The 14,269-nt window shown below is 34.9% G+C and overlaps 1 protein-coding gene across 1 annotated transcript in view; it reads right to left on the reverse strand.

Annotated features, from left to right (window-relative positions):
* Positions 1 to 587: 587 nt before the first annotated feature.
* Positions 588 to 14,269, reverse strand: part of LOC138307898 (uncharacterized) — a 29,183-nt gene continuing 15,501 nt past the window's right edge. The window contains exons 4-6 of the mRNA XM_069248827.1: positions 9,662 to 9,791; positions 3,522 to 3,661; positions 588 to 3,345 (exon numbers count right to left, since the gene is read on the reverse strand). Of these exons, the coding sequence (XP_069104928.1) occupies positions 3,204 to 3,345; positions 3,522 to 3,661; positions 9,662 to 9,791 (412 nt within the window). The 3' untranslated portion in view covers positions 588 to 3,203. The remainder of the gene's footprint in view (positions 3,346 to 3,521; positions 3,662 to 9,661; positions 9,792 to 14,269) is intronic.

Below are 14,269 nucleotides of genomic sequence, written 5' to 3' on the forward strand. Positions count from 1 at the left end.
GTCCCAAAAATGCAATATGCACAACTAGGGCCCTAGGGGAACCTACATATGAAATTTGAGAAAGATCCCTTCAGTACTTTCTGAGAAATAGCGATAACAAACTTTAAGTATCAAAATCCAAGATGGCTGCCTGGCGGCCATCTTGTTAACCGATTGGTCCCAAAATGCAATATGCACAACTAGGGCCCTAGGGGAACCTACATATGAAATTTGAGAAAGATCTCTTCAGTACTTTCTGAGAAATAGCGATAACAAACTTTAAGTATCAAAATCCAAGATGGCTGCCTGGCGGCCATCTTGTTAACCGATTGGTCCCAAAATGCAATATGCACAACTAGGGCCCTAGGGGAACCTACATATGAAATTTGAGAAAGATCCCTTCAGTGCTTTCTGAGAAATAGCGATAACAAGAATTGTTAACGGACGGACGGACGGAAGGACGGACGGAAGGACGGACGGACCACGGACAAAAAGCGATTTGAATAGCCCACCATCTGATGATGGTGGGCTAAAAATCTGACGATCATACTCCACCTTACACAACTAACAACACAGCTCGAGGGAATAGATACTAAAGACAAAGAAGGTGAAAATATAAATATTTATTTATGAATCTTGCAGACAGGCAAGCACAATGGCAAGCACAGATGTTCATCAAGCACTGGCGGCATAAAACAATATTTGAGATTCTAAAAAAGTTCTAATAGAACATGATGACCCTTTTTATTTTGTCATTACTTGTTCATGTCAACTGATAAAAGAGATTTGATTTACAGATTTCAAGTTTAGAAAATACAGATGATAAATTTTCAACCTTTAATGATATCATAAAATGTAAAAGTATCAAACACCTACAAAAAGTAAGTAAAAACAGACCTGATACAAGTTCACACTGTTAAAATCAAGTATACATTGACAAATCAAATCATGGTACCCTGCCTAATAAAAATACATGTACAGTTTGTATTCTCTATTTCAAAAATGCTTAGAGTAAAATAAATTCCAGCATGTTTCATCATACCTTTCTATATGTATTATGCAAATCTTAATAAATCTTATCATAAAATCAACTTTTTAAACAACTGACTATACTGCGGATGTTAGGTTAGTTTGTATCCAAAGAAGGACTTCACACTATTTTGCAATATCTTGGTAATCTAGAAAAATATTTTTGCAGTCTGATTATTGTCATTGAATATATAAGAGAGAAACATAAGCTATTATGATAAATAAGAAGCATAAATACAGAATAAGGCACTGATTTACCTATACTCAACAAGGAATTACATACAACAGTTACAAAATACATTTATATCAACAACTCTCACTCCACATAATAATACATATAATGTAGTAAACAAGCATGATAGGAAATATCTTATTATATATTAATATCTACATCGCATTTATAACATACATACTATATACACGTAAAAATGAGTATTTCTTGTATTCATCATGTTCTATTTGCATTACTTAAACAATATAAAATTATCTGTTATCTTTCCAAAAACAAATTTAAGAACGGTGACTACATTGTGTTGTGATTCTATTCAATAACTTGCAACAGACAACGCCTGTTTTAATAGTTCATCCTTAGGTGGTGTGAAACTTGTGCATCTTACTCAACATAACAAAACATACAATTAGATATACACAATGTACATGTATATTAATGTATCTATATTCACTGATATCAAAATATATTATGATAATCATTTAAAGCTTTTAAGTAATCTATTCTTTTTTAAGCAATTTTAAAAATACTAAACAAATAAAATATACACATTTAAAGATATCACTTTTTGCTCAGAGCCAACAGTTCTTTGACACAGTCTGATGCTTAATATCGTTGTGACTTATTCTAACAATGATAGGAGAGGTTAACATCATAGCACCTTGATCGAGGGACCCAATCTAACTGTTAACATCATAGCACCTTGATCGAGGTACCCAATCTAACTGTTAACATCATAGCACCTTGATCGAGGTACCCAATCTAACTGTCAACATCATAGCACCTTGATCGAGGGACCCAATCTAACTGTTAACATCAGAGCACCTTGATCGAGGGACCCAATCTAACAGTTAACATCATAGCACCTTGATCGAGGGACCCAATCTAACTGTTAACATCATAGCACCTTGATCGAGGGACCCAATCTAACAGTTAACATCATAGCACCTTGATCGAGGGACCCAATCTAACTGTTAACATCATAGCACCTTGATCGAGGGACCCAATCTAACTGTCAACATCATAGCACCTTGATCGAGGGACCCAATCTAACTGTCAACATCATAGCACCTTGATCGAGGGACCCAATCTAACAGTTAACATCATAGCACCTTGATCGAGGGACCCAATCTAACTGTTAACATCATAGCACCTTGATCGAGGGACCCAATCTAACAGTTAACAAAACAGTAGTCATATCACAGACTGGCCTTGCACATTTGATTTGGTGAGATATTTATTCTAAATATATAAAATTTTATCATTATTAAAAAGTACATTTACAACCAATTCTGTGGACTTACTGAACAAATCAAGTGTTTAGCAGTCTATATCTAGTAATTTATTACTTACTATTATCCCACAGAAGTGACGTTAGATTACTGATTACAGATATGTTTCAAACCCTATTGCTTAGAACTCAATCATTCAGTATCATTTCTAAAACATTTCTAATTCTTATCTACATTTCTGACCACAAATATCATCAGAGCAGTACTGAAATAAAACTGTTCTGTGTATATTCATAACCATTGCAGATCTAGTTGGCTCTGTGTTATAAAATACCTTAATATAGGCTCGAGCCTTCAATATCAGACTTTGTGTAATAGGCTCACCGTTTCACAATAGTTTTAAGTGACCAAATTCTTCACTAAAATTGACCATAAATTATAAACGACAACAATTTTATAGATAATGGTGACATTATGTTGCTGTTCATCATGGGTTTCTATTTTATAAATAAGGGGATAAGATATAAATGTGTAGTGACAGTATCAATCTGTCCCAATGGCTCTTTTTTTTTTTTTTTTTTACTTATTATGAGTTTGCTCTATGCTTGCTGTACGTTGAACACAGATCAATATTTTAAAAGTACTCTCTATAACTACACGCCAGAATTGGATTTTATAATGTTTCATGTAACAATATTCTGGAGGTTCCCTATTGATTTGATGGAGTTTAAAATTTAGAATCTAAATGAGAGAAGAAGTCCCATGATGATAGAGAGGAATGTGGCGACAGAAGCGACAGGGACACTTCCTGCTCCAATGGGACGCTGGGATCGGTCGTATTCTCTCCAGGACTGGTACTCGCCTCGCAGAACATTCCTAAAATAGTATCAACTCATTAAAACAAGGTTCCTAGTCAATTATACAAATAACAAGTCGCCCAAAAGGACTACCCGCAGGAAATTCCAAGAGTAGGAAATGAGTCATATGTGTATAGCAGGTTTGATTGTTGGCCCACTATTGAATGTTCTACAATATCCCAAACCCTGACTTACCTGTAGTCTACAATAAGACTGTATAGACCAGCTGTTAGGTCCTTTTTGTCCATGAAATGATGGATATGGTGATTGGTGATCTCTGTAATAATTGTGTTACTAAGTCGCAATGCTGATGTCTTTCCGGCCATGGTAAAAAGCTGCCAATGGATAATAAACAATTAAGAGATTACTATTTCCCAAATAATCACACTTAACATGGAGTACTAAAGCAAGTCTCAAATAACATGAACCTTCCATAGAATGTCAAGGCCAAGAAATTCTAACAATGAGTAATACAGGCATTAAACCTAAAATGAGTATTTACATCAAGGAAGTTGATAATAGACTTTTCATTGATGGTACTATATAGTATTTTCAACAGAAGGTAACTATGTGTTGACAATAGGAGACTGTAGCAGGTATAATACAAATTTGTATACTCAGCGTTTACGAGGCTATAGCAGGTATAATACAGATTTGTAAACTCACTGTTTAGGAGGCTGTAGCAGGAATAATACAGATTTGTAAACTCACCGTTTAGGAGACTGTAGCAGGTATAATACAGATTTGTAAACTCACCGTTTAGGAGACTGTAGCAGGTATAATATAGAGTTGTAAACTTACTGTTTAGGAGGCTGTAGCAGGTATAATACAGATTTGTATACTCACCGTTTAGGAGGCTGTAGCAGGTATAATACAGATTTGTATACTTACTGTTTAGGAGGCTGTAGCAGGAATAATACAGATTTGTAAACTCACCGTTGAGGAGGCTGTGGCAGGTATAATACAGATTTGTAAACTCACCGTTTACGAGGCTGTAGCAGGTATAATACAGATTTGTAAACTCACCGTTTAGGAGACTGTAGCAGGTATAATATAGAGTTGTAAACTTACTGTTTAGGAGGCTGTAGCAGGTATAATACAGATTTGTATACTCACCGTTTAGGAGGCTGTAGCAGGTATAATACAGATTTGTATACTTACTGTTTAGGAGGCTGTAGCAGGAATAATACAGATTTGTAAACTCACCGTTGAGGAGGCTGTGGCAGGTATAATACAGATTTGTAAACTCACCGTTTACGAGGCTGTAGCAGGTATAATACAGATTTGTAAACTTACTGTTTAGGAGGCTGTAGCAGGTATAATACAGATTTGTATACTCGCCGTTTAGGAGGCTGTAGCAGGTATAATACAGATTTGTAAACTCACATTTTAGGAGGCTGTAGCAGGTATAATACAGATTTGTAAACTCAACGTTTCGGAGGCTGTAGCAGGTATAATACAGATTTGTATACTCATCGTTTCGGAGGCTGTAGCAGGTATAATACAGATTTGTATAACTCACTGTTTAGGAGGCTGTGGCAGGTATAATAAAGATTTGTATACTCACCGTTTAGGAGGCTGTAGCAGGTATATACGGATTTGTAAACTCACAGTTGAGAAGGCTGTAGCAGGTAAAATACAGATTTGTAAACTTACCGTTTAGGAGGCTGTAGCAGGTATAATACAGATTTGTAAACTTACTGTTTAGGAGACGGTAGCAGGTATAATACAGAGTTGTAAACTTACTGTTTAGGAGGCTGTAGCAGGCATAATACAGATTTGTAAACTCGCCGTTTAGGAGGCTGTAGCAGGTATAATACAGATTTGTAAACTCGCCGTTTAGGAGGCTGTAGCAGGAATAATACAGATTTGTAAACTTACTGTTTAGGAGGCTGTAGCAGGTATAATACAGATTTGTATACTCACTGTTTAGGAGGCTGTAGCAGGTATAATACAGATTTGTAAACTCACAGTTTAGGAGGCTGTAGAAGGTATAATAAAGATTTGTAAACTCACCATTTAGGAGACTGCAGCAGGTATAATACAGATTTGTAAACTCATCGTTTAGGAGGCTGTAGCAGGTATAATACAAATTTCTATACTCACCGTTTAGGAGGCTGTAGCAGGTATAATACAGATTTGTAAACTCATCGTTTAGGAGGCTGTAGCAGGTATAATACAGATTTGTATACTCAACGTTTAGGAGACTGTAGCAGGTATAATACAGATTTGTATACTCACCGTTTAGGAGACTGTAGTAGGAATAATACAGATTTGTTTACTCACCGTTAGGAGACTGTAGCAGGTATAATACAGATTTGTAAACTTACTGTTTAGGAGGCTGTAGCAGGTATAATACAGATTTGTAAACTCACCATTTAGGAGGCTGTAGCAGGTATAATACAGATTTGTAAATTCACCGTTTAGGAGACTGTAGCAGGTATAATACAGAGTTGTAAACTTACTGATTAGGAGGCTGTAGCAGGTATAATACAGATTTGTAAACTCACCGTTTAGGAGGCTGTAGCAGGTATAATACAGATTTGTAAACTCAACGTTTAAGAGGCTGTAGCAGGTATAATACAGATTTGTATACTCACTATTTAGGAGGCTGTAGCAGGTATAATACAGATTTGTATACTCACCGTTTAGGAGGCTGTAGCAGGTATAATACAGATTTGTATACTTACTGTTTAGGAGGCTGTAGCAGGAATAATACAGATTTGTAAACTCACCGTTGAGGAGGCTGTGGCAGGTATAATACAGATTTGTAAACTCACCGTTTACGAGGCTGTAGCAGGTATAATACAGATTTGTAAACTCACCGTTTAGGAGACTGTAGCAGGTATAATATAGAGTTGTAAACTTACTGTTTAGGAGGCTGTAGCAGGTATAATACAGATTTGTATACTCACCGTTTAGGAGGCTGTAGCAGGTATAATACAGATTTGTATACTTACTGTTTAGGAGGCTGTAGCAGGAATAATACAGATTTGTAAACTTACTGTTTAGGAGGCTGTGGCAGGTATAATACAGATTTGTAAACTCACCGTTTACGAGGCTGTAGCAGGTATAATACAGATTTGTAAACTTACTGTTTAGGAGGCTGTAGCAGGTATAATACAGATTTGTATACTCGCCGTTTAGGAGGCTGTAGCAGGTATAATACAGATTTGTAAACTCACATTTTAGGAGGCTGTAGCAGGTATAATACAGATTTGTAAACTCAACGTTTCGGAGGCTGTAGCAGGTATAATACAGATTTGTATACTCATCGTTTCGGAGGCTGTAGCAGGTATAATACAGATTTGTATAACTCACTGTTTAGGAGGCTGTGGCAGGTATAATAAAGATTTGTATACTCACCGTTTAGGAGGCTGTAGCAGGTATATACGGATTTGTAAACTCACAGTTGAGAAGGCTGTAGCAGGTAAAATACAGATTTGTAAACTTACCGTTTAGGAGGCTGTAGCAGGTATAATACAGATTTGTAAACTTACTGTTTAGGAGACGGTAGCAGGTATAATACAGAGTTGTAAACTTACTGTTTAGGAGGCTGTAGCAGGCATAATACAGATTTGTAAACTCGCCGTTTAGGAGGCTGTAGCAGGTATAATACAGATTTGTAAACTCGCCGTTTAGGAGGCTGTAGCAGGAATAATACAGATTTGTAAACTTACTGTTTAGGAGGCTGTAGCAGGTATAATACAGATTTGTATACTCACTGTTTAGGAGGCTGTAGCAGGTATAATACAGATTTGTAAACTCACAGTTTAGGAGGCTGTAGAAGGTATAATACAGATTTGTAAACTCACCATTTAGGAGACTGCAGCAGGTATAATACAGATTTGTAAACTCATCGTTTAGGAGGCTGTAGCAGGTATAATACAAATTTCTATACTCACCGTTTAGGAGGCTGTAGCAGGTATAATACAGATTTGTAAACTCATCGTTTAGGAGGCTGTAGCAGGTATAATACAGATTTGTATACTCAACGTTTAGGAGACTGTAGCAGGTATAATACAGATTTGTATACTCACCGTTTAGGAGACTGTAGTAGGAATAATACAGATTTGTTTACTCTCACCGTTAGGAGACTGTAGCAGGTATAATACAGATTTGTAAACTTACTGTTTAGGAGGCTGTAGCAGGTATAATACAGAGTTGTAAACTTACTGTTTAGGAGGCTGTAGCAGGTATAATACAGATTTGTAAACTCACCGTTTAGGAGGCTGTAGCAGGTATAATACAGATTTGTAAATTCACCGTTTAGGAGACTGTAGCAGGTATAATACAGAGTTGTAAACTTACTGTTTAGGAGGCTGTAGCAGGTATAATACAGATTTGTAAACTCACCGTTTAGGAGGCTGTAGCAGGTATAATACAGATTTGTAAACTCAACGTTTAAGAGGCTGTAGCAGGTATAATACAGATTTGTATACTCACTATTTAGGAGGCTGTAGCAGGTATAATACAGATTTGTATACTCACCGTTTAGGAGGCTGTAGCAGGTATAATACAGATTTGTATACTTACTGTTTAGGAGGCTGTAGCAGGAATAATACAGATTTGTAAACTCACCGTTGAGGAGGCTGTGGCAGGTATAATACAGATTTGTAAACTCACCGTTTACGAGGCTGTAGCAGGTATAATACAGATTTGTAAACTCACCGTTTAGGAGACTGTAGCAGGTATAATATAGAGTTGTAAACTTACTGTTTAGGAGGCTGTAGCAGGTATAATACAGATTTGTATACTCACCGTTTAGGAGGCTGTAGCAGGTATAATACAGATTTGTATACTTACTGTTTAGGAGGCTGTAGCAGGAATAATACAGATTTGTAAACTCACCGTTTAGGAGGCTGTGGCAGGTATAATACAGATTTGTAAACTCACCGTTTACGAGGCTGTAGCAGGTATAATACAGATTTGTAAACTTACTGTTTAGGAGGCTGTAGCAGGTATAATACAGATTTGTATACTCGCCGTTTAGGAGGCTGTAGCAGGTATAATACAGATTTGTAAACTCACATTTTAGGAGGCTGTAGCAGGTATAATACAGATTTGTAAACTCAACGTTTCGGAGGCTGTAGCAGGTATAATACAGATTTGTATACTCATCGTTTCGGAGGCTGTAGCAGGTATAATACAGATTTGTATAACTCACTGTTTAGGAGGCTGTGGCAGGTATAATAAAGATTTGTATACTCACCGTTTAGGAGGCTGTAGCAGGTATATACGGATTTGTAAACTCACAGTTGAGAAGGCTGTAGCAGGTAAAATACAGATTTGTAAACTTACCGTTTAGGAGGCTGTAGCAGGTATAATACAGATTTGTAAACTTACTGTTTAGGAGACGGTAGCAGGTATAATACAGAGTTGTAAACTTACTGTTTAGGAGGCTGTAGCAGGCATAATACAGATTTGTAAACTCGCCGTTTAGGAGGCTGTAGCAGGTATAATACAGATTTGTAAACTCGCCGTTTAGGAGGCTGTAGCAGGAATAATACAGATTTGTAAACTTACTGTTTAGGAGGCTGTAGCAGGTATAATACAGATTTGTATACTCACTGTTTAGGAGGCTGTAGCAGGTATAATACAGATTTGTAAACTCACAGTTTAGGAGGCTGTAGAAGGTATAATACAGATTTGTAAACTCACCATTTAGGAGACTGCAGCAGGTATAATACAGATTTGTAAACTCATCGTTTAGGAGGCTGTAGCAGGTATAATACAAATTTCTATACTCACCGTTTAGGAGGCTGTAGCAGGTATAATACAGATTTGTAAACTCATCGTTTAGGAGGCTGTAGCAGGTATAATACAGATTTGTATACTCAACGTTTAGGAGACTGTAGCAGGTATAATACAGATTTGTATACTCACCGTTTAGGAGACTGTAGTAGGAATAATACAGATTTGTTTACTCACCGTTAGGAGACTGTAGCAGGTATAATACAGATTTGTAAACTTACTGTTTAGGAGGCTGTAGCAGGTATAATACAGAGTTGTAAACTTACTGTTTAGGAGGCTGTAGCAGGTATAATACAGATTTGTAAACTCACCGTTTAGGAGGCTGTAGCAGGTATAATACAGATTTGTAAATTCACCGTTTAGGAGACTGTAGCAGGTATAATACAGAGTTGTAAACTTACTGTTTAGGAGGCTGTAGCAGGTATAATACAGATTTGTAAACTCACCGTTTAGGAGGCTGTAGCAGGTATAATACAGATTTGTAAACTCAACGTTTAAGAGGCTGTAGCAGGTATAATACAGATTTGTATACTCACTATTTAGGAGGCTGTAGCAGGTATAATACAAATTTGTAAACTCACCGTTTCATCATCAGCAGAGTACATGATGACAATGTTGTTATTACAAACACCTTTGTTCCAGCGAGCATTTGTCAGATTGTAGGCAAAAGTTCGGGCAGCATTCAGAAGGTTTTCTGTTGTAGGTTTCTGTCTGTAAAGATATCATTAAACATTATCCTTGTGTCTATAAAGATATCACTAAGCATTATCCTTGTGTCTATAAAGATATCATTAAACATTATCCTTGTCTCTATAAAGATATCACTAAGCATTATCCATGTGTCTATAAAGATATCACTAAGCATAACCCTTGTGTCTATAAAAATATCACTAAGCATTATCCATGTGTCTGTAAAGATATCACTAAGCATTATCCTTGTGTCTATAAGGATATCACTTAGCATTATCCTTGTGTCTATAAAGATATCACTAAGCATTATCCTTGTGTCTATAAAGATATCACTAAGCATTATCTTTGTGTCTATAAAGATATCACTAAGCATTATCTTTGTGTCTATAAAGATATCACTAAGCATTATCCTTATGTCTATACAGATATCACTAAGCATTATCTTTGTGTCTATAAAGATATCACTAAGCATTATCCTTATGTCTATACAGATATCACTAAGCATTATCCTTGTGTCTATACAGATATCACTAAGCATTATCCTTGTGTCTATAAAGATATCACTAAGCATTATCCTTGTGTCTATAAAGATATCACTAAGCATTATCCTTGTGTCTATAAAGATATCACTAAGCATTACCCTTGTGTCTATACAGATATCACTAAGCATTATCTATGTGTCTATAAAGATATCACTAAGCATTATCTTTGTGTCTACAAAGATATCATAAGCATTATCCATGTGTCTATAAAGATATTACTAAGCATTATCCATGTGTCTATAAAGATATCACTAAGCATTATCCTTGTGTCTATACAGATATCACTAAGCATTATCCATGTGTCTATAAAGATATCACTAAGCATTATCCTTGTGTCTATTAGGATATCACTAAGCATCATCCTTGTGTTTATAAAGATATCACTAAGCATTTCCCTTGTGTCTATATAGATATCACTAAGCATTATCCTTGTGTCTATACAGATATCACTAAGCATTGTCCATGTGTCTATAAAGATATCACTAAGCATTATCCTTGTGTCTATAAAGATATCACTAAGCATTACCCTGGTGTCTATATAGATATCACTAAGCATTATCCTTGTGTCTATACAGATATCACTAAGCATTATCCATGTGTCTATAAAGATACCACTAAGCATTATCCTTGTGTCTATAAAGATATCACTAAGCATTATCTTTGTGTCTATAAAGATATCACTAAGCATTATGCTTGTGTCTAAACAGATATCACTCAGCATTATCCTTGTGTCTATACAGATATCACTAAGCATTATCCATGTGTCTATAAAGATATCACTAAGCATTATCCTTGTGTCTACAAAGATATCACTAAGCATTATCTTTGTGTCTATAAAGATATCACTAAGCATAATCCATGTGTCTACAAAGATATCACTAAGCATTATCCTTGTGTCTATAAAGATATCACTAAGCATTATCCTTGTGTCTATACAGATATCACTATGCATTATTCTTGTGTCTATACAGATATCACTAAGCATTATCCATGTGTCTATAAAGATATCACTAAGCATTATCCTTGTGTCTATAAAGATATCACTAAGCATTATCCTTGTGTCTATATAGATATCACTAAGCATTATCCTTGTGTCTATACAGATATCACTAAGCATTATCCATGTGTCTATAAAGATATCACTAAGCATTATCCTTGTGTCTAAACAGATATCACTAAGCATTATCCTTGTGTCTAAACAGATATCACTAAGCATTATCCTTGTGTCTATAAAGATATCACTAAGCATTATCCTTGTGTCTAAACAGATATCACTAAGCATTATCCTTGTGTCTATAAAGATATCACTAAGCATTATCCTTGTGTCTTAACAGATATCACTAAGCATTATCCTTGTGTCTATAAAGATATCACTAAGCATTATCTTTGTGTCTATAAAGATATCACTAAGTGTTATTCTGTGTCTATAAAGATATCACTAAGCATTATCCTGTGTCTATTAAGATATCACTAAGCATTATCCTTGTGTCTATAAAGATATCACTAAGCATTATCCTTGTGTCTATAAAAATATCACTAAGCATCATCTTTGTGTCTATAAAGATATCACTAAGCATTATCCTTGTGTCTATAAAAATATCACTAAGCATCATCTTTGTGTCTATAAAGATATAACTAAGTGTTGTCCTTGTGTCTATAAAGATATCACTAAGCATTATCCTTGTGTCTATAAAGATATCACTTAGCATTATCCTTGTGTCTATACAGATATCACTAAGCATTATCTTTGTGTCTATACAAATATCACTAAGCATTATCCTTGTGTCTATACAGATATCACTAAGCATTATCCTTGTGTCTATACAGATATCACTAAGCATTATCCTTGTGTCTATACAGATATCACTAAGCATTATCCTTGTGTCTATAAAGATATCACTAAGCATTATCTTTGTGTCTATACAGATATCACTAAGCATTATCCTTGTGTCTATACAGATATCACTAAGCATTATCCTTGTGTCTATACAGATATCACTAAGCATTATCCTTGTGTCTATACAGATATCACAAAGCATTACCCTTGTGTCTATACAGATATCACTAAGCATTATCCTTGTGTCTATACAGATATCACAAAGCATTACCCTTGTGTCTATAAAGATATCACTAAGTGTTATTCTGTGTCTATAAAGATATCACTAAGCATTATCTTTGTGTCTATAAAGATATCACTAAGCATTATGCTTGTGTCTAAACAGATATCACTAAGCATTATCCTTGTGTCTATACAGATATCACTAAGCATTATCCTTGTGTCTATAAAGATATCACTAAGCATTATCTTTGTGTCTATAAAGATATCACTAAGCATTATTCTTGTGTCTAAACAGATATCACTAAGCATTATTCTTGTGTCTATACAGATATCACTAAGCATTATCTTTGTGTCTATAAAGATATCACTAAGCATTATCCTTGTGTCTATAAAGATATCACTAAGCATTACTTTTGTGTCTATAAAGATATCATTAAGCATTATCCATGTGTCTATAAAGATATCACTAAGCATTATCCTTGTGTCTATAAAGATATCATTAAGCATTACCCTTGTGTCTATATAGATATCACTAAGCATTATCCTTGTGACTATACAGATATCACTAAGCATTATCCATGTGTCTATAAAGATATCACTAAGCATTATCCTTGTGTCTATACAGATATCACTAAGCATTACCCTTGTGTCTATATAGATATCACTAAGCATTTTCCTTGTGTCTATACAGATATCACTAAGCATTATCCATGTGTCTATAAAGATATCACTAAGCATTATCCTTGTGTCTATAAAGATATCACTAAGCATTATCTTTGTGTCTATAAAGATATCACTAAGCATTATGCTTGTGTCTAAACAGATATCACTCAGCATTATCCTTGTGTCTATACAGATATCACTAAGCATTATCCTTGTGTCTATAAAGATATCACTAAGCATTATCTTTGTGTCTATAAAGATATCACTAAGCATTATCTTTGTGTCTATAAAGATATCATTAAGCATTATCCTTGTGTCTACAAAGAAATCACTAAGCATTATCCTTGTGTCTATAAAGATATCACTAAGCATTACCCTTGTGTCTATATAGATATCACTAAGCATTATTCTTGTGTCTATACAGATATCACTAAGCATTATCCATGTGTCTATAAAGATATCACTAAGCATTATCCATGTGTCTATAAAGATATCACTAAGCATTATCCTTGTGTCTATAAAGATATCACTAAGCATTATCCTTGTGTCTATAAAGATATCACTAAGCATTATCCTTGTGTCTAAACAGATATCACTAAGCATTATCCTTGTGTCTATAAAGATATCACTAAGCATCATCTTTGTGTCTATAAAGATATAACTAAGCGTTGTCCTTGTGTCTATAAAGATATCACTAAGCATTATCCTTGTGTCTATAAAGATATCACTTAGCATTATCCTTGTGTCTATACAGATATCACTAAGCATTATCTTTGTGTCTATACAAATATCACTTAGCATTATCCTTGTGTCTATACAGATATCACTAAGCATTATCCTTGTGTCTATAAAGATATCAATAAGCATTATCTTTGTGTCTATAAAGATACCACTAAGCATTATTCTTGTATCTAAACAGATATCACTAAGCATTATTCTTGTGTCTATACAGATATCACTAAGCATTATCTTTGTGTCTATAAAGATATCACTAAGCATTATCCTTGTGTCTATAAAGATATCACTAAGCATTATCTTTGTGTCTATAAAGATATCATTAAGCATTATCCATGTGTCTATAAAGATATCACTAAGCATTATCCTTGTGTCTATAAAGATATCATTAAGCATTACCCTTGTGTCTATATAGATATCACTAAGCATTATCCTTGTGTCTATACAGATATCACTAAGCATTATCCATGTGTCTATAAAGATATCACTAAGCATTATCC

Source organism: Argopecten irradians, chromosome 1 (genome assembly GCF_041381155.1).
Source record: "Argopecten irradians isolate NY chromosome 1, Ai_NY, whole genome shotgun sequence".
NCBI lineage: Eukaryota > Metazoa > Mollusca > Bivalvia > Pectinida > Pectinidae > Argopecten > Argopecten irradians.